The following is a 22,745-nucleotide window of genomic DNA, read 5'->3' as shown; positions in this document are numbered from 1 at the left end:
ACATTAAGCCTGATCAATATCATTTATAAATACAGAAAATAATGGACCCAACGCTAAACCCTGAGGGACTCCACTAATAACATTAGTCCTCGAAGAGCAGTGTCCACTGATTACCACTCTGTCTTCTCCCACTCAACCATCTCTTTATCCACAGCAGCAATTTGCACATGGAAGACTGCTGCACAAATTGGAGCAGTGTGGCATTGCAGGCAAAAGGCCTTTCTAAGATCCAAATATATGATATCAAAGTTATTCTTTGTATCCAGTTCCTTTGTGACTACATCATAGTATCCAATCAAATTGGTCAGACAAGACTTCCCCTTAACAAACCCATGCTGTGTCCGATCTATAACTGAAGTCTTGTCTAGATGATCCTGCAATGCTTCTTTAACCAGTGCCTCCATTAATTTCCCTGGAACAGAAGTTAAACTAACAGGTCTGTAATTACCTGTCTCCCTTTGATCCTCTTTGTGAAATGGGGTCACATTTGCACATCTCCAGTTCATGGGTACCTCCCCTGAGTCCAGAGAAGCTCTCATAATTATGGCTATGGATAGATCCCATCCACCCCAGGTGCCTTTCTTGTGTTTATCTTCAACAATTTCTCCTCCACTTGACTCTCAGTTATTACAAGATTATCTAGCTTACTGGCAGAGTTGAATACACCTGTGGCATTCCCCTCCCTGAATAACTCCTCATGGGTGAATGTTGATGCAAAATATTCATTTAGTTTGTTAGCTACCTGAACAGTTGAACCATCGATATCAAGTGGACCAATCTGATTCATCCCCTTCCTTCTAGAGTTTACATAAGTAAAGAACTCTTTGCTGTTTTTCTTTCATCCTTTGCTAAAGATTTCTCATAATCTGCCTTTGCCAATGACTCAAATGAGTTATTTTTGAATAATCCATATAAAAGATTCATTATTTTAAAATAATAATGAATACATTAACATCCAAACATGGAAGGCGATATTCAAAGTTTCTTGTTCTTTCATGGCATGCTAAATTAAATAATAGTATCTGATATATTTTTTTAAAACTAAAGCATAAATATGTGTGCACACTCATTTTAAATTTGCATATTGAACAGTTTTTTTTGAACTGGAAAATGGAAGAGCCCAACATTTTTTATATTTAATGCTTGACATATATATTTTTTCTTAATTTAAAAAAAAATAATTTGTTTTAATTAAATGGTCTGAAAGCATATTTTACTTCATGGAACACCAACTACAGGGTTAAATGAATTTTTTTTTTTTTTTTTTTTTTGCACCTGTTATTTTTGAGATAGTAAACCTTTTCTGTTTTAGAGAGAAAAAAATGTTATAAACAAAACTATTAGTCCTTCCACTTTCAAGTTCATAAAACTGTTACGTGCACAAAAATTCTCCTCCACTTTACTCTCAGTTATTACAATCTTGTAATAACGAGCATGTATTACTGTTTTACAAATTTCATTTTATTCTGCATAAATAACACATAACTACACCTTCCAAAACTACTGAAGTAAAACTACATATATTTAGGAAACTAAATAGAGGAACAGCCACTAATATTTAATTAACAGCTAAGGCACAAAATATTTTTCATTTGGGCCTGTAATGCCTTATGATACTGCCTCTGTGTTAAGCAAGAGTGGTGGAGATGATATCGTACCAAGTAATGGGAGTATTTTGTTAATCTTACTACAGAAATGATCCTGTGAAGTATATTCTCTTGTAGTGATAGTAGAGTAATCTACTGTCTAGAGTCACAAAAGGTCTGTGATTGTAGGCAGTAGATGACTCTCCTGTGTACAATACACCTTGACCTGGTCACATCAGCACACACCTGGTAGTTACCTCTAGCATACTAGGCATCGTATTTTTTGATCCTACACTGCATATAGGGGATATATACCAAGAGTTACTATCACTCCCACTAGAGGATTTTCCTACTGTGGAACAACCAGACTTTGCCAAAATTCAAAGCAAACACTTGACTCAAAGTGACAGTATTAGCTATTATCACTGTAAGAATGTCCACAACAAACTTCAGCCCAGATACATTTTGGATTGAACCCAGTTGCATCTGGGCTGAAATTATTCTACAACACTTATGCTCATTTCATCCACTACAGCAGGTAGATACCCCATGTTTAACACTCTAAAACAGGGGTGGGTAACCTATGGCCCACGATAGTTTTGGCCAGCCAGCCATTTCAAAATACATGTGTATATATAATAAAAGGAATATTGCAATTTTTGTTACTGGTATTATTTGAATTTTGTTACTATAATTGTATTTTTGCAATTTTATCTTGAATTAGTATTTAGTTTTAAGTACATATAAAATAAATTATATGTACGTGTATGTATAAATACTACAATAAATAAACCTGCTTATGATGATTTTTTATTATACACTATTTTAATAAAATAAAAAATCGTGGAAAGCTAAAAAAAAATTTGGCTCGTGTGACCTCGCAGATATTTTATTTGGCCAGCCAGCCATTTATAAAGGTTGCCCACCCCTGCTCTAAAAGGTATAATTTGTGCATTAAATGAAAAAAAAAAAAAAACCCGAATATCTGTTAGAAGTAGGTCAGCATGAATTTTGGTATTTTTATAGTATGCTGGAAGAATGCTGAAAAGTATGCCATGTGCTCACTTCTGTACTAACTTTCCTTTGGTTTTGACTTGGATTTTTCTTACTTGTTGAAAATTGTTGGAAGTGAGATAGTTCAAAGATATATATATATACACAGCAGATTCTCGATTTACCGGGATCAGATCAACCGAAACACTTCAAGACTCCAAATTAAAAAAAAAAAAAAAACAACCAGAAATCATAAAATTCAAGTAATAACTAGAATAGGTATAAACAGATGTTTTGCAAGTCATAAATAAACGACAAGAAGCGGCGTTATAAGTCACGATTAGGAGATTATTGTGCCTATTATCTTGCAACTCCGCTGGCTTTTCACACCCATTGCTAAAAAAAAGAGAGACCAAATGTTTTAGTGCGTCGCGTCGATTGTTGCAATCCGTTGCACTGCAAAAGGACAAATTGTTTCGTGATTTGTCAAGAATGTCAATTTTTTTTTTTAATAATAACTATTTTTTTATTTATTTTTTGTTTAGAAATCACGAAAATGGGCAAACGCAAGGTAATTAAACGAAAACTTGAAATTATTCAAAAGTTTGAAAACTGAATCCGTTAAAGCTCTAAAGAACCATTATAATGTTGGTGACCAAACCATGAGTCATTTTAAAAAATAAAGTGAAGCTATTAGGTTTAAAATCTACATTGTAAAAAATAAAGGGAAGCATTGTATTGGACACGCGAGTAGTACATGGTAAGTTTTTTTTCAGTTTTTTTTTTATCTATCGCCATACTTTTTACGTAGGTTGCTGAACATTTTTCGATACAGCAAGTCCCCAACTTAAGTAGCTTTGGACTTGCATTACGTTATTTATAATTTTTTTATATGACTGAAGATTTCAGTGAATGGGACACATTTCACTATAATAACTTAAAAACCCACAAAATTCCAGCTATTGGCATTATTGCAAATGCAGTAAGATTGAGTTTACTACCTGTTTATAATTAATTGCACTAGCAGAAAAGCCCAGAAAGTGCAAATTGTTTTATGGTAGTGACCTCAGAAATATGCTTTAGTAAAATGTGAGCTCGTGTGGAGTGATAATAGTGAGTTTTCACCTTAACCCTGTGAAATTCTTTTCAGAAAATTTCGTTTTGACCGTTATCATGGTGCTGACTAAGAGAATAAGTGACAGCGGTACTAGTAAGTCTATCAAGAAAAGGAAAGCGATCGAATTGGATCAGAAAATTAAAATAATAAGGATGTATGAAAATGGCCACCATGGTATTAACAAATATCACATGGAATTCAGATTTGTCAGTGGCAACAGTGAACACAATAAAGGAGAAAGGCAGAATACAAGAGGTGGTGAAGCAATCGGCCCCAATGAGGTCAACTATAATAACCAAGGCTACGAAATACAAATCAGTTTTACAGTACAATAACATGCATTTTTTTCTTCCTTTTATGTTTTATTTTCTTATGTGCCCCTCTGGCTACTTCACTGTCCCCAGATAAAGTTTTTAATTGAACTAATTAAAAATATATAACTATTTTTCTTCATTCTTCTGAGGATATTGTGGTTTTTGTAATTTTGGCATATCAGGGAGATAGCAGCAATATTTTTTTAGTCATTCCCAAGTTACGTAAAACTCGACTTATGTAAGAAGTCAGAGAACGTATCTCTTATGTATGTCAGGAACTTACTGTATTTTTGGATTAACTGGGAATTTTTTTTTTTACCACCTATCCTGGAAAATCTAGAGGCTACTGTATATATATACTTTGTATATATATTTATTGTTTTGTTATTATTTTTTTTTTTTTTGGATTACAAGACTGCTGTTACTGAAGATATATATATCCTATAGCATCAAAATTAAAAATAAAATTGTAACATGCACCATTTCCAATCCTTGTCTTTCGTCCCACCCCCTCACAAAAAAAAACAAACTGAATGATGTATAAAGTGTATACATCTGCTTTTGAATATATATATTTTTATGTACCTGTAGATGGTTAACAGTTAAGTGGGTTGGTTCCAGACTTTCTCCAGAAAAGGAAGTCTAGAACCACTGGAACCAACTGTAGGAAAATTGTTGGAAACAAATATTAAACAGTAATAAATAACTGTTCAATAACTGCCAAATGTTTTTGCCTTTAGTAGTAACAGTAGTAATAAAAGGATGTCAGATAATCTCATGTCAGTATTGTGGTAAGGCAGGCCTAACTTGGGTGTTCTGTTCAAGTAAGAAAATATATTGCAGCTTGAAATGCCTTCATAATACATAAAAAAAATGCTCATCATCTTCACATTTGCTATGGTTAATAATGGCTTCTCACTCCCAATCCATCTGCTGTAGTCCAGCAACATAGCTTTGTTTATTCAGTCATTTATCAAGATGGCAAGCTGTGAGCTTGAGAGGTTTTGATAGATTACATGGGTAATTAATTTTTAAGCAGTGGAGGCTGTCCCTAGCAATATTTAGCACTTTCACTAATACAGCTGAAGGGGGGGGGGGGAGGGAATTCATTTGGATTTTGGCCTTTTTCAGTTAGGGACTTGGGTTCATTGTACCCACTGCATTTCCCCCAGGGGGGGGGAGCAAGGGCTAGCTCTCGTTGTATGTCTTCATTTACAGATATTTCCATGTGCATTGTTCTTCTGAATAATGCACATGGATCAACTAGCTAATACTGCACCGCAGTTCCATTTTAAAGTGAAACTAACATTTCCATTTATTCTCAAATTTTGTTCCCTGGAATAATTTTCCTCTGTGGAAATTAACATCCTGCAGAAATCTGAATCCAATCTATATATATATATATATATATTCATGGTATTAGAGTCCAAGTTTCAACACCCTCTCTGTTTTAGATCACTAAAAATACAGGGAATCAAAATCACATATGCTGTTCACTGCACAATTTTTCTGCCATAATGTTCTGGTAATAGAAGTGGCATGCCTTCTTAGGTGCGCATCACTATGTAAATTAGCAGCTTTTCGGGAGACTTAGGTGACCCTATATAACATTGAAATAGATCAGGACTAGCTGTGGTTGTAGGATGGCGTATATTGCACTATGTACACTGTGCAATTGAATTCATTGTTATTGCTGGAAATATGCAGTACATTGGCAATTCAGGTAGTATCCTTTGTGGCAGCTTAGTCAGCATGAATTGCCACCTGCCACTCATTTGAAGGGGTCTGGGGTTGATTCCCATCAATGACTCGAGGATTTTCTAAATTATTCTACAATTGAAACTATAGTCAGCAAATCATGGGGTAGGAGGGATGAGTAAGTATAAGGTTTTTCTTGCAAGTTATTCTGTGTTTTTCATGCAAATGCATATCAGCCCATGAATATGGGTTGATATGCATTTGCATGAAGGTATTCACTAGTTGATTTGCATATCGTATGAGATGAAAAACTCAGATAATTCTTGGGGAAAAATCCCTATTCTCTGTCTGAGAATAGTAGATTACGGCTGCAACTGAAGCTTTTAAGAATTTCTCCAGTCTCTGACAGGATATGACACCAGGCCACTCGAAATGAATGGCAAGCAATATAATCTGTATGGTTATTGTCATGTCCTATTGTTAACTGGTGCTGGTGTATTGGCTGCATAAAAAGTAACAAATTCTTTATAGAAGTAATGGACATGGATCATTGAAATAGATCAATGATCAATTTCAATTCATTAAGACATAATCCTTAATGAATAATTCACTATGACCATGCTTGAAAATTAACAGCAATGTTTTGGGAAAAATCAAAAACATCATGTATAATATTAAAAACACTGCTGTAATAACAATTTATTGATCTTAATTTTGGCAAAAACAGAACAAGACATTTTTAAACAAATTAACACATATACATTATCTAAATGTTCTGGTGGATACAAATGAACACCATATGATACATCGAATATCAATCAATAACAAGTTCTTTATAGCAGTGAAGAATCTTTCTGTGATGGAAGAAATGCATTATTTTATACAAATGTATATTGTAAAAACAGCATCTGTATTAACAATAGTGTGCTTATGTAAGCTAAAACTAGTCATCTTCATTATTGCACAGAATAAGTAATCTTTGTGTTATAATACTGCAAAGTTAAAACTACAATGCTACAGACTATATTAAAAATTCCACATGTACAAAAAAGGCATTATTACACTATGTGACCTAACCTATACACTGTACATTGCATTTGATGAACCTTTCTCCCATCTGTATGATAGCCAAATGATAATGCAGGTTTAACATAAAGCACAGTAATGGAAGACTGCCTCTTAATGGCAAAAATATTAATCTCTTTCAAAAATATTGTATATTAAGTTCTTTTAAGTATAATATATTGAGAACAAAATCAGAAACAAATTATTCATATGCTGTAATTATCTATTAAGTGGAATATTCAGTTTTATTTTTTGCCATAAATCAGAACACATAATGAACAACAAAGCTAATCAAGCAGAAACTACATATATATATATTTTTTACTTAACATTTATTTCACGATGCTAGCTTTAGTTCACTGGTCAACATATGCTAAAATTGCATATTCACCATCCAATATATAACTGAATTGTATAGTCTGACTTAATTTCTTCATGATTAAGCTGTCACTTAAAAAAAATAAAGGATGCATTTTTAAAACAGAAAAAAAAAATAATAATAATTATAAATAAAATAATGTAATAAACTACAGTCTTTATAACACTGATGAATCATTAATTTCATAACCAATTACGAATTCATTTCAAGTTTTTACTCAAGAATTGGAACTTAAGATGGAATAAAGCTTTCTGCATTACACGTGATTACAGAATATACACAAATAAAAAAGCAAATTTATTATCATTATAGATAAATTGATTGTAGGTCATGCTCTCTCTATCTTGAAGATAGAGTGAAAATGCAATGAAGAATTTGGAAATAAAACTGAAATTAGAAATTTTACAGTTAAGCAAAATTTCTAATTATTATATTCTACTAATATCATTATAATGTCAAAAAACCCCAAAATAATACAAGGTTGTTGATGACTTTCATTCTTAATTTGATAAATTAAGATTTATTATGGCATTAACAGCTTAAAAATGTCTTTAAGTACAATGTTTTCTTTTATTACTAAAAACAATGAGAATATTCCATTTAGTTTAAATATTTATTTTGACCAAGAGTTGATAACTGCTAATTTTAATAAATAAAAATATAAATATTCTGCCCCGTGAATAGAATACAAACAGTGCATAAAATTACACAACATAAAAATTGACTATTTTTCAATGAAATCTTTCAGCACCATTTCATATTTAAAGAAAAAACATATCTACTCAAGGCTGTCCCATACTTCTTGTAATGGCAAGTTTTTTTTTTTTTTTAATTAATTCATTTTTTTTGGCACTATACAAATGTTAAGTTTTAGGAACCGTGAAAACAACTTTCTTCTGCAATATAAGCAAATAGAGAACAACTTTATGTACTGATATGGGGAGGGAAAAAATAAATAAAAAGCCCACTATAAAAATATATTTTAAGTGTGGGTAAAGAGAGAAAAGGAAGAAAATTATGGCACTATACAGAATTAAGGTGCAGATTTAATAATTATATTATTATATGCATGCATTATAATTAGTTTGTTTTCACAAAATACAGTTATAATTACTGCTCCACACTGGCCAACAGATTACAGGGAAAGGAGCATTTGGAGAAAGGTTCATCATTTGCTCTCAGATGCTACAAGAGATCTCTTTTGTAGCAATATTTTCACTTGTAAATATCTGTTCCTTTGAGTGATACCTAATCTGCCAACCACACAACACTTTGAGCATAAATAATAATAACTAATAAATTTACAGATAGCAGCTGCAAATACTGCCAAGTGCACAACATATAACAGAATTACAATAAAAAATTGATCTTTGGTTACTTCGAAAACCCTCTTTTCCATGACAAATGGCTGTGTCATTACCACAGTTTTATTTGCAAATAACTGCAAATGAACAGATTAAACTATATCAATCAACAATATATATATATATGATGTATATATACACAATGTGCAACAAGCTGCATGTCCTTAAAGCATTTTGTACAGAAATTTAAAGAAGTTATTTAACTATTATTCAAAAGGTTGTTTGAAATCTGACTGAATATCTAAAGTTCCTGAGTATGGTTGTCACAAAAGGTACTTATTTCACATTTAATCCTTGAAATCCATGGGTAAATAGCTGTGCTTGTTCATATACCTTTCTGCCTTCATCACCTGAAAATGTAACAAATGAAAGAATAAGCGTTTAAAGAACTTCAAAAGGCTGTTACAGTCAAATAATCATATTCAATTATAAAATACAGTGAATTAATATAATAACAGTTTGAATACTTAATGATCAATTAATTATCTGCTACAAAGAAGTGAACTGAATAAAACATGGAGGGAGCATGTCTTAATTTGTTTACACATAAAATATCTAGTTCCATATATATATAAAACAAATGCTACTGCATAATTCTAGAAAATGTAAAGCTGAAAACAGCATATTTAAAAAAATATCTAAGTGATTATAAAATTCCAAAAGATGCTCATAAATACAGTTTGCTACTGATCAGGCAAAGCTAGCTGTAAATGTGGTAGCAAAGTTACCAAGGCTGAGAGAGAAAGGCCTCAGAGGTAATGGTATACTTCTAGTTATACTAAAAAAAAGGTAATATGTGATGAATCACACTGTTAGTAATGTTAATGAGATCATCACTGGATCGATCTCTAGCAACCAAAGAAGCACTAATATTTCCCCAGTTCACAAGGAAGACCTTAAAAGTTTGCTTATGATTTTAAAGTTGGGAGGGAAGTTAATAATCAGAACCAGGCTCATTAATTCGCTCAGCAATGGCTTATTATAGCAGCACTCACCTCAAAATCCATGATTAAAATTTGAAATTCATAGGAAGTGAAATGTGAAAATAATTTAAACTATATAAAAAATGAAAAACATGCCCTGAGGAAGAAGTGCATACCTTTTCCCAGGTTGTCATCTATAAAAGAAAATCGGGAACTGGGTATGAAGAACTAAGTGTCCCAATGCAAGACTTGCGATATTGTCATCATCAGTTGATTTACGTGATGAAAGGAGGAGGAGGTAACCGATTTATAGAATCTCAACTCACATTATGCACTACTGTATTACATGCGGGGAACTTACCATGCATTAGGCACCATATTGGTGAAAGGTTTGTTGGTAGTGTAGTGTTTAAAACCTCATACAAAGTATTCTGTTGAAACAACTCTAGAGCTAAGGCTTCATATTGAGGCAGTTTGTAATTGGAATTCAAGCTGATTAAAGTTATTGCAGAATGGGTTGTGATTAAAAGATTGCGCATGCTAACTGAGTTCAGTAATAGACTGGCTGGATTTTAGACTATTATTATTAATAGAGGTATGTAATGCAAGTAAGCAAGCTTATTTAACATTATTTATTTATTATAAATAAGCTTATTTATTATAATATTCATATTTCAAAATGAGGGAACATTAATTTATTTAATATTAATGATTTTACAGGCTGACCATGAGAAATCACTCAGCAATTTCTCATGCTCATTGGTATAATTAAATTAACTTAAAGTTCATTTCCTTCCATAGTATGCATAGACTATATGACTATATGTTTATTGATATAATAGCTTTTGCCAACTGCAAACAAACAACATTGAGATTTTACAAGCTTTAAATAATGGCTTGCATTCCAAGACTATAACTGGTAAACAATTCAATAAGAGTTCACCATTCCAAAAGACTGAAAAAACAGGAATCTGTTCCATTGGGTAGGCTCAGTGTATGAAAGGTAGAGTATCCAGATCATGTTCATGTACTCTTGGAATGGCTAATAATGATGTGTAAAAAAAAAAAAAAAAAAAAAAAAAAAAAAAAAAAACATTCCTATAGATGGAAATCTTTTAAAAACTAAGGCTGAATCGTTTGTGCATCAGATGAATAGCGAAGATTAAGTCTTCAATGGATGGTTCCAGAAATTTAAGGCTCATCATGGGCTGTCTTTCAAAAAAGTGTGGCAAAAGTGCAGTTGTTGACACTGAAGCTATGAAAGAAGGAGAATCATTTAAAATATGTTTTGTTAGCACATAACCAGAATGACATCTTCAGTGTTGAAACAAACTACTTTCTTTTTTTTTTTTTAAGTTGCTATTGATAAAATGCTTACATGAGGTGAGAAATGCATTTGCAGGAAAAAAAAAAAAAAAAAAAACCCCAGCAGATTACCATTCCTGTAGTGGCAAATGTGTCTGTCACAGAAAAGTTTGTTCTTTTTATTGCTGGAAAAACCCTGAAGCCCCGATGGTTTAACGGTTTGAAGACATTGCCAACTATGCATCAAGCAAACCAAAAGGCTTGTATATCATCGAAAATCTACAAAGAATGGATTAGAGACTTAGATCACAAGATTAGTGGAGAGAATAGAAAATTCTCTGTTCGGTGATAACTGTACACCTCTTTGCCATGTGAATGGCCTGTGTACAATTACTGATGAGTAACTGCCACGTAATTTAACACCAATTCTTCAGCAACTTGATCAAGGGATAACTAGTGCTTTCAGGAAACTATCAAAGAATGCTATTAAACAAAACTGTGCTGACTTGAAAGCAAAGGACAATACAAAACTGAATTGTTGCAGTCAAAGTATGTGTGTTTCAGCATGAGATGAGGTTGATGAAAAAGTAATCAGCAACTGCTTCAAATATGCTGGATTTGTTACCTTGAATGAAGCTTACCATGCTTTTCCTCCATTAATCGCAAAGAACAGTCTGATAATAGTGAAGAAATTTGAGGATGTGCTTCATTATCTAAATTTAGCGGGAAATGTGTTTTGAAAACTACGGCGAAGTGGACGCAGTAAAATTTGTAGCGATGGAGAGGACCCTACTGTGATTGAACAAAAAGCCTTGTTGAAGGGTGCTCATCAAGGATTAGAACTTGTACATAATTTTTTTTTCTAAGTGCAGCCTAACGGCAAAAGTAAATTAACCATGTCATACATCTTCATAATTCTCTTTTAAAAATGCTCTGCCACTTGCATAGCATATTTTGACAGATTATTATAAAGTCTGAAACCAATTCTATTTCTATGGTTAGGCCTTGATACATATGTACTATTGTATATAGTAATTACAAATTAATCTTACTCCACTGTACAATAAAAAAAAAAATGTAATCCTCATTTTATTAATACTGCAATACATTTTCTGAATTATAGCATATTGTATTAGTAAAATTACATTAAACATTCAAACTTTCCTTTGTTCTTTTATTGATTTTCTGAAACAATGATATGTCCTTTTGATATAATAACCATTTTTCTCATTCCACTGGGGAGTTGCTATAAAGAGTTGACTATGATAAAAAGGTGATGCATTCCTTGGCCAAATTTTGGACTCAAAATTAATTTAAGGTTTACTTAACTACACATTAAAAACAAAAATTCATAGAAAGATTATCAATAGGAATCACGATGCATAATAAAAAGAATTAGATCAGACATTACAAAGAAACAAATTTTGTATTTAGTAACTTGACTTACCAAACCTAAACAATGCATCTTTGGCCTGACTGCGCACTTTAAGGCTGTCATCTGCATAGGAGAGATAGGCAAGTTGTTCCATATATTGAGATGCCTGAGAAGGAATCATATTTTGTTTTGTTACTTATACCTAAAAACTAATTTGGTATTTAAAACACATCTATAAGTAACACATAACCACAAAATCTACTTATCACAGAGAAATCTTGAAAGGTCGGTCCCTCCCACAAAAAAAAAAAGTCTAACTCTGTTACACTAAGGGCACACAGGTTATTCTGATAGTACAAATCAGTCATGGACTATCAGCCTTCTATTCTCTATGCTATCCCATTTCTATTAGATTTTTAATCCTCTTTTTCTTTTTTTTTTTTTCTTACCATTCTTTTCTGCTTTTAATTTTTTTTGAATCTGTCCTCTCCCATCCCTTTCATGCCTGTACTGCCAGCTTAAGTGAAATGTTTTCTGCTTCACTTACCTTTGACTAGATATTTTTTGGAGCATTCACAAGTTTTTGGAGCACTCCAAGATTTTTGGAGCATTCACAAATGAGTAAAGCACTTACACTTAGAGCTGCCCACATGCAACAACTCTTTCCCACTGGGCAGATTTGTGAAATTTCATATTTAGGTGTTTAAGAGGATATCATTAAAACTGGACTGATAGCAATTCTACAAATTATTAATTTTTTTTATCCTGAAAAAATGTAATGTCCTTCAACACAATTTCTTTTGAATCTCTCCTCTCCCATCTCTTTCAACATACCTGTATTGCCAGCTTAAGTGAAATGTTTTCTGCTTCACTTACCTTTGACTAGATATTTTTTACCAAGATTTTTGGAGCATCACACATGAGTAAAGCACTTATACATCTGTGATGCACTTAGAGCTGTGATGAACATACATGGAAGTATGATTTGGATGTTTGGGTATTATTCAACAAGAAAAAGTCAGACTGACAACAAACTTTCAGCATGTATTCTGTAGTCCCTAGGAAGGTTTAAGGGTCAATTCTAATTTTTCTGTCTGACAAGAATTTCTGTTTCAACTGTCTGTCAAACACAGATTGATTGCTTCAAGGAAGACATTCTTGCATTTATTTCTCTTCAAAAATGTTCATTCAAAGTTTTGTTTATCCTCTCACACTCAGCACTGCTATGAAGAATTGGGCATGACCTGAGATAATTCATAACAGCTACTGGTATGTTCTCACAATGAAATTTAGAAAGCTGATGCCACAAAACACCTATTCATCTTTATCTTTATGTTATTGAGAACTGCTGGAAACCTGTCCACAAAAAATTAAACGCTGCACTGTCAACTGATGAAATCTGTGCAACCACAGCATTTATAAGAACATCATTTTTCAGTAGGAACTTCTGCACCACAGTAGTGACATGCAACAGTAAAGTATACTTCCTCACAGAACAAAAAAAAACAAGACACATCTTGTTTTGCACCCTATGAACTTGGCAATAAGCCAGCCTACAAATAAGTCAGAATCATCTTTCTGATTTAGACTTGGTAATCTACTCCCAAAATGGACGTGGAAGATTTAATAATTGTAATAACAAATTTATACATCACATTCTTCAACATGAAAGAGTAATGACCAGTGCATTTATTGTAGAGCTACATTCAGATTTTACAAGATTAGCATAACATCTAAAAGGAACAAACAAAATACTTTATTCAAGCCAGAAGAGAGGAACATAATATTCACCACATACGTGAGGACAACCTGCCTATAGTTATCTGTACTCTTTGGGATTGCTTGAACAAGATGTTTGTGGTTTAGTTCTTTTCTTTGAAGAAAAAAACTTCTAAACCACATCATCTTTTTCTGATAAATTCATTTGGATCCTGAACTGGATTTGTACATAAGTGCCACTCGCTAGTAATTGCTTATTGTACTTTTCGATTTGGTAATTTTTTTTTTATAAGTGCACATGTGGCTTTTCTTGCCACAGAGCCTTTTCTTTAAATAGACTTATCAGTTTTCTCCGCTCTATTAGTGTACATTTTCTCAGAGACAGTGAAAATGTACACACATACATAAAAGCTTTTTCACTACTGTGACATGCATTAATTGTAACTGTTTCAATTTGTCTTTCTTTATAGCACTTCTTTCTAGAGTGCAGTAAGTGTGTACTAAATATTCATCCATTTTCAGACGAAGGCATTTAGTTCTCTTTTCAGCACATAAATTAATCATCTGGTTGGGGGTATTATGCTGTCCTTTCTTATCAAGTTTTAGGCCTAAAAATAGAAAGCGAGCTTACAGCACCAACAAAAAAAAAAAAAAAAAAACCTACTCATATCATCTGTCTATCCCTTCTAATAATTTAACTAATCCTCCTTTAGCCATATTTAGTGTAAAGAAGCCACAAACTTTTGCTGCACCAACCAAAAATAATAAAATAAATATAATATATCAAAAATTTTTTTTTTTTAATTTTAATATTTTAGAAATTTAAGTACAATCCCTCCCCCTTCAAATCAAGGATTTAGTTTGACTGAGTTAAATTATGAGAATACATTGAAATTCTACATTAGTGAAAAAAAGTGTTTAAGAAATATACCACCATTTCAAAAGTTTTTGCATCTTTCAAATGATGCTTTGAAATAATAATGCATTTTAATAAACATGGTTTTTGTTTATAATTTAAAGATATTCCTTTAAATCTGTAATCAGTAACTAAATAATGTCATTCAGAAACTACATTCAGTGTCAGATCTTAAAATATTTAAAGAACCATCTGAAAATTTGATGTCATTACATTATGATAATATAGAGCAAATGCTCAAACAGAAAATAGGTTAGAAGTGAAAATAAGCAGGATACAGAGCCACTGTCAAAGCTTCATATATTGAAAGACCTGCTGAACAAAGACAAGATACAAAAATTGAAATTCAATCCCAAAATAAAAAATTGACCCATAAATAAGGACAAATGAAATCTGTAATGTGATTAAATAAATAATAATAAAAAAAAAAACATTATTCAACGTAAGACCTTCCTTTTACATAAACAATGATTAAACACTGCCCTATAAAAATTAACTAAGGATTGAAATAAATTAAAATAAAACCAAACATACAAGAGATTTTCTAACTGAAATACAACACATGTTAATCAAAATTAAAAATTTTGACTGGCACATTTTATGCTTAATAAATTGAAGCTTAATTAAAAAACATTGTAAGACCACTAACCTCTACAAAATTTCCTATTAGAAAGAAGGAACTCTAAATTAAAGCCTGTAACTTATCTGCAAAAAGATCTATGTACTTCCTGCTGAACAAAGACAAGGTACAAAAAACACATTGATTGAATCACTTTTTTAATTTATTTATTTAATTAAGTTACAGATTTGATTTGTTCTTATTTGTGGGTCGGTTTTCTATTTTGGGATTGAGTTGAATTTCAAGATGTAATTTTTGTACCTTTGTGTATCTCCCAAACTCTTCCTCATACATTTCACAAATATGTGGTCTTAGTTCTAATCTCAGTGATGTCTATTTCACCTACAGTCTGCCAAACCCCACATACTTTTTTGACAGAATCCTAGTTATCAGTTGATTCAAACACTGCTCATCTCAGATGTCCAAATTATTTGCTGTACGATTCCTTTCAACTCAAAAGGTAATACTTGTGCATACGACCATTCTGATATTTCTGTCAGAGACTTGTTAATTCGTAATTTCCTCTTTTCAATCTTCTCTAGCTTAAAATCTTTCTGTCAAATTCATCTGTTGCCTCTATCGTTCTCCCAACTCCACTAATCACTTATCACTCAATCACTTCGAAACTTGACTTTCTCCAGTCCTACTTTCATAACGGTGAGGTAATTTTCCTTGGTGATTTTAAATGTTCCCAACTCCACCTGGTCGAGATGCTGAGACTTTTGCAATTACTAATGATCTCGAGCATATTGTTCATTTACCTACTGGAATACCAGACAATCCTAACCACGCAGCCAAAACGCTTGATCTTTTTCTCACAAACAACCCTTCTAAGTACATGGTCAAGGTGAGTGGTCCTTTAGGCACCTCAGATCACAACTCGGTGATGGTCTCTTCTCCAATGGAGTCTTTCCCTCATGGCCATTCTCAGCCTTGTGTGTTGTTTGGCTTTACAAGGATACAAAATGGAATTATCTGCGAGACGTCTTTTCCTTGGTCGGATTCCTGTTTAAAATCTTCTGATGTCAATGTTTGCTCATATCATGTCAGTGAAATTATTCTTGTAGGTATGAAATCCTTTATTCTACACTACACCTTAAAATCTCATCCTTTATCTGCACCTTGGTTTTCCAATAAATGTGCTAAGGCTGTTCAAGTTAAGAACACTTCATATTGTAATTGGCTTGTATCTAAATCTCCAGGTTCATTTTCTGCTTATACCTAAGCTTGCAACAATTGTAAAGCAGTCCAAACTAGATTTTGAAAAGGCTGCAAGTAGAAAACTTCCTTCTTGTCCAAATTCATTCTGTAGTTTTCTGTCAAAAGGATGTCAGAAGGATTTTGTAACAATCTTGATGCAAGTTAGCTCCAGGTCCTGATGGTTTTCTCCACTTTCTTATTCCAAAGGTGTTTTCCCATTTGCTTGGAAATTTACTCATATCCAGCCAGTTCCTAAAAAGGGTGACAAATCCCTCTCATCTAATTATCATTCCATTGCATCTACTTTTACTCTTTCTAAAGTAATGGAGAAATCACAATTAATTGCTAACTCTTAAACTATCTAGAAACCTTCCATAAGATCAATGATTGCTGTTCTGTTATGGATTCAGTCAGTGTCAATCCACTGGTGGTATTCTGGCTTATATTACCCATCTACGGACAAATTCAATGGAAATATTTGGTTAAACCCAAGCAGTTGCTCTTGACATTTCAAAGGCTTTTGATCGCATTTGGCATAAAGGTCTCTAAATAAGTTTTCATCTTATGGTTTGCTAACTGTTTTTTGTAATTGGGTATCTTCTTTTCTCCCTGACCGCTCACTGCAGGTGACAGTAGATGGCTCTCTGGTTCCAACTTCTCCACTAATGCTGGTGTTCCTCAAGGTTCAGTTCTTTCATTCATTTCCTCTTGTATATTAATGACCTTCTTCCATTGACTGGAAATCCTATCCATAGTTTTGTTGATGATAGCACACTGCAATCAGTCTACCAGTTTGAGAAACCTTGCTGTGCATAAACAGCTTCAACTTCTCAAATATCCACTGCTAATTCCTTAAATGCTGATATCCAGTGAGGTAAAGATCACTTAGTTGATTTCAATTTTTCTAAAACTCAGTCCTGTCTTATATTTTGCAAAAAAGATTCTTCTGCTCCTATGCTTATCTTTGATGACCCTGATTTCTAAGCAAGATCATATTTTTCTATTGGGCTTAAGCACATTACAAATATTGCTTCCTCTGCATCTAAAACACCGTTTTCTCTTTCGCTCTTGGAGTTACTTTTCTTCTGAATAGTTGTTCACTCTGTCAAATCGCAAATTCACCCTACCATGCTCGTCTCTAACAGAGTCTCTCCACTTGTCTCATAAAAATTCTGTTTCTACTGCATGCCTTTTCTATAGATACTTCCATGGGCACTGTTCTTCTGAATTGGTTTCTATAATTCCTGCTCTCTCCCTTCCAAAGCAGTCTGAACACATGCTGCAGCCAGTCAACATCCATTTACTGTCCAATTTCAAACTCACAGAACCAACTTTTCTTCTTCCTCATTTATTCATTCAACTTTTGATTTCTGGAAAAATCTTACTTCACATGTATTTCCTGAAAATTACAATCTACAGACATTCAAGTCTAATGTCAACAAGCATCTTCTCAACTTTCAACCTATGCACGGTACTAAGTACTACAGGTTCTAATACCTCTTGTGTTTTGGGGGGAAAAAATGTACTGGCCCTTAAATTAGACACTGCACTTTTCAAATACCATCCACAGAGAGCAAATAACTACAACTGTATGGCTGCTTATATACAAGATGGATAATATAAGACATTTATTATAACAACAAGGGAAGGAAAGTAACATCAATTTCAGAATGGGGGGGGGGGGGGGGAAGAAATTTTATGGACATAAAGGTAAAGAATGAAATGGAGAAAAAGAACAGAAATGGCGTTTCTGTTTACCTCAAATTTCTCTAATATCCCAAAACAGAAACCGAGAGAATATTTAATTAGAATATTAAAAAAAGAAATTGTGGAAAACCTGTAAAGTTTATTTTTTACTCAAGATAGCACAGTTTGTAATACTCATCCTCATAGCTGAGCTTCACCAAAACTCTGTTCATAGAAAGACCTTTGTAGCATCGAATCTCATGTAAAATTTGCCGTATCTTGATGCTATGTAAGAATATTAATTTGTGGTTCCCAACTAATCTTGTTCTTTTCTATGTCTTTTAATGATCTACTGTTTGTGTTGAGATTTCCAAACCTGCATGCAATATTTCAAATGTGAACTCTCACGTATGGAATATTCAATTCCTGAATATTTCATCAGGAAAATGTGTTTTTGCATGAATTTTACAATGGTTCCAAAGGCCAAGGATAAGTCATCAAGGATTAACACATTCATCATTTGCTAAACTGACAAAGTTTTATCAATTGGCTAGAAGAATTAATTTAAATCAGAAGTAAAAGCAAACCTGCATTACTGCTAAAGCTGCACATGATCCTTGTCTAGTAAGAGAATTTTCTGATTCCAATCCTTCTAAATAGATGGTTTGGACCTGCAATAAAGAGGAATTAAATTATAAAAATCATTACAGAAATCATCTTGCATATTTAAAATACTCATATTTAAAATATGCAAGATGATTTCTATTAAAAAAAAAAAAGATATTTTCTATAGTGCTGTCTGTTTGATGCCTTCCTTAGTTTTCAATATTAATGTATTATATATATATATTATGCCAATATTATCCCTATTGCTTTTCAAGGGGGGGGGAGAGGGAGAGAGAGAGAGAGAGAGAGAGAATAATGAAAGAATGACTGTAGTGTTTAAAGACAGCTAATTTTTGTTTTGAATATTAAAAATTAATTGCAAAATTTTAGCACCTTTTTATATATAACATACTTAATATTAGTACTGTATTCTTACCTCTTCTCTTCTAGAGCTGTTGGCGGTATCCTGCAGATATAGTTCTAAATATATATAAATAATTTTAAAAAAATAATTACTATATTTCAAGAGACAATATAAGATGAACAATTAAAAATATTGAAAATTTAATGTTAAAGGGAAAATAAATGAATTTTTTAAAATTCCTTAGAATGTAAAAATATAAGGAAGTGAGACTTATACTGCTGCTTTCAGTATTCTCATTTTAATTTAAGGAAAAAAAAAATCATACCATAAAAGACAAATGCTAAAACTTGAGTAAAATTATAAGGAATAAAGTACCTATTATGCTCACTGCATTAATCCATCAGTCCACATGTACTAACTACTCCTACTGGATAAAATTTAATGAAATTTTATATTTGGATCTTTTAGAAAGATTTGTCATGCCATTCTAACTTTCATTAAATATCAGACCAATAGAAATCTGGCAAATTTTTTTTTCTTATAAACACACCAAGCAAGTAGCATATTCTGGATTTCTGAAGGTAATAGTAATGGCAAATGATGCAAGAAAGCAAGCTTATATAGTATCGGCAAAAAAAAAAAAAAAAATACACGGTTCACCCATGTGTACCCTCCAAGAATCTGTCTAGTTCTTCTTTGAATTTATTCAACCAAACCACTTCCACAACAGATGTAAGCCTGCTCCAACAATCAACCACCCACTAGCTGAAGGCACACTTCAGCACATCTATTCTGCAACCATCCTTCAACTTGAATTTATGTCCCCCCTTAAGTGTGTAGTCTCAGCAAGTGAAAGAATGCCATTAACATTCAGCTTACTGAATTCAATCAAAGCTTTAAACACCTCAATCAGATGTCCCCGCAGGTGCCTAGTCTCGAGATGCTGCAATTTGCAGAACTAAAGCCTTTCTAGGTAAGAGCACTCTTTTGTTCCCTTTACCAGTCTGGTTGCCCTTCTCTGCACCCATTCCAGAAGATTTTGATCCTTCCTAAAATGAGGCCTAACCATGGCCATATATAAAGGGGATAATCACCCCCTTATCCCTGCTAGCAAAGTTTCTGTATATCATTGACAAAACACCATGAGCAGCTGTCCTGGCACATGTATGCACTGCTCAGAGAATTTCATGTCCTTGAGAATTACCCCCAGTCTTTTTCATTCTCCACTACCCTGAGTGTAGTACCACACATTGATAAATTATTTTGGGGTTAATGCTATCCATATGCAGTATCTTGCATTTGTCAATGTTAAACTACAACTGCCATTCGCCAGCCCACTGACCCAATTTTCATAGATCTTGTTGCAGTAGCTCAACCTTGCCAACCTTTGTATCATCTGCAAACGTGGACATTAAGCCTGATATACCTTCATCATCATTATCATTGATAAATATCGAAAACAACAATGAGCCCAGCATGGAACACTGGGAAACCCCTCTAATAACATTAGTCCACAAAGAGTTGTGCCCATTTATGACCACTTTGTCTTCTTCCACTTAACCATTCCTTTATCCCACATTGCTACAGTTTGCATCAGCCTTTTATGCAACAGCTTCAAAAGCCTTCCTGAAATCCAAGTATATGATGCCAAAGTTATTTTTTGCATCCAGTTCCTTGGCCACTGCATCATGGTGGTTAGACATATGAGATTTCCTATCAGATTAGTTAGACAAGACTGTCCCTTAACAAATCCAAGCTGTGATTACAGTATAATTGCATGCCGGTCCAGATGGTCCTACATTACTTCTAAACCAGTGATTCCTTTATTTTCCTTGGATCAGATGTTAAGCTACCTGAATCTAAGGATGTTCTCATAATTATGGCTAAGTGTTTGCTTACCTCCTTTGCTGTCTCCCTCAGTATAATTGGATCGATTCCATCCAACCAGGTGCTTTTTTTTTTTACTTTCATCTTCAACAATTTCTCCCTCACTTTCCTTTCAGTTATCACAGTCATTTAGCTCCTCATTAGAGTTTAATAAACTTCTGTATTCCCTTCCTTAAAGAATTCCTTATGTGTGAATTTAGATGCAAAATACCTATTCAATTTGTGTGCAACCTGAGCAGGATCATCGACAGTTAACCCATAGACATCAAGTAGCCCAATGTAATTCAACTACTTTCTTCTACTGCTAATATAAGCATAGAAATCTTTGCTGTTTTTCTTTGCCAGACTTCTCATAATCTGCCCTAGTTGTTTTGTTTTTGTTTGCTGTTTGGTTTTTGGGAGCATTAGCAACTAAGGCCATATTGCTTCGGCAATATGCGGTGGTCATTCCCTGACCTTTCCTTATTTAGTGGGCACTGGCTCGAACCCCAGTCTAATCAAGAAGCGTGTGCTATGCACTGCTGTTCCTGCCCATCTGGCTACGGAGGCACCATCTGCCCTAGCAAGTCTATCTTCCTTTGTGACTTGGTTACAGACTAATTTATATCTACCATAGGCTTCTTTATCACCTGATAATTTATATGCATCCCTTGTACTTTTCTTCTCTGCCATATCACAGATTATGCATTCAGCCTAAGTATTCAGGGATAATTCATTACATTTATCAGAAAGCACAGTAGCTATGATCTGTATAATCTCTACAGAACAACACTTACTATTTTTTTAAATATATGTTCCAATTTTTCAATTCCAATTCACAGTTCCAATATTTTTTAATAAACTGCATAAGCAGAACAATATAATTTTTTCAATCAAATCACCTTACAAACTAAATACATACTACTGTACTGTTAAGTATACTGTGAACTAGTATTGAATGTCTCATAAAATTAATGATTTTATACATTGCGGATGCAGAGTAACAATGACATACAATCTGAGAAATATATAAAATAGAAAGAAACTGGTGCTTGGAAATTATTAATGGAACACAATGCACAAATTTGGTGCCTGTGGTGTTATTTTTTAATTTAATTTATTTATGTATGTATAAAGTCCCATCAACCTACTTTCACTCCGTTTTTGCATGGTTACTAACATCAGAGAAATGTTCAAAAAATTATGGATTTTTGAGGTTCTACTGTATATGTAAATTAGGGGAAGTATGAATAGAGAACAGAATTTGGTTCAATGTTAAATGTGTAAGTTGTCAATCCTATGAGATAAAGCAAAGTAGGAAGAAATAAGAAAAGAGTAGTAAAAGTTAAAATGATTTATACATTTGCAATGAAAATAATTATTAGATAAATTTTATAAGTTTGGGAGTCTTTCCAACTCCAAAACTTATAAAATTGACAATAATTACACCAGTTCAAAACTAAAAAACAAGTTAGATACCCTGTTTAGAAGGCTACGAGCAAATCATGAAATAAACTTACACACCTTACAAAAGATAGGTATCATTATTAAGCTCCATAAACCTGATCACCCTTTACTCCCGATTGTTTCCTATAGCAAATCCACCTTGGCAAATTTATCTTCCTTCCTGGTCAAGATCATTTCGCCCCC

The 22,745-nt window shown here is 33.1% G+C and overlaps 1 protein-coding gene across 5 annotated transcripts in view; it reads right to left on the bottom strand.

The window, feature by feature from the left end:
- Positions 1 to 8,015: 8,015 nt before the first annotated feature.
- Positions 8,016 to 22,745, bottom strand: part of LOC150086112 (rho family-interacting cell polarization regulator 2-like) — a 324,874-nt gene continuing 310,144 nt past the window's right edge. For 4 of the 5 annotated variants that reach the window (XM_090374381.1, XM_090374377.1, XM_090374379.1 and 1 more), the window contains 4 exons: positions 19,302 to 19,345; positions 18,847 to 18,930; positions 12,192 to 12,285; positions 8,016 to 8,866 (listed from right to left, as the gene is read on the bottom strand). In XM_090374381.1, the coding sequence (XP_090230507.1) occupies positions 8,793 to 8,866; positions 12,192 to 12,285; positions 18,847 to 18,930; positions 19,302 to 19,345 (296 nt within the window). In that variant the 3' untranslated portion in view covers positions 8,016 to 8,792. The remainder of the gene's footprint in view (positions 8,867 to 12,191; positions 12,286 to 18,846; positions 18,931 to 19,301; positions 19,346 to 22,745) is intronic. The other variant, XM_090374378.1, reaches the window with a different exon arrangement.

This window comes from Mastigoproctus giganteus, chromosome 5 (genome assembly GCF_048544385.1).
Source record: "Mastigoproctus giganteus isolate SK-2022 chromosome 5, ASM4854438v1, whole genome shotgun sequence".
NCBI classification, from domain to species: Eukaryota; Metazoa; Arthropoda; class Arachnida; order Uropygi; family Thelyphonidae; genus Mastigoproctus; species Mastigoproctus giganteus.
This window is presented reverse-complemented; position numbering and strand designations above follow the sequence as displayed.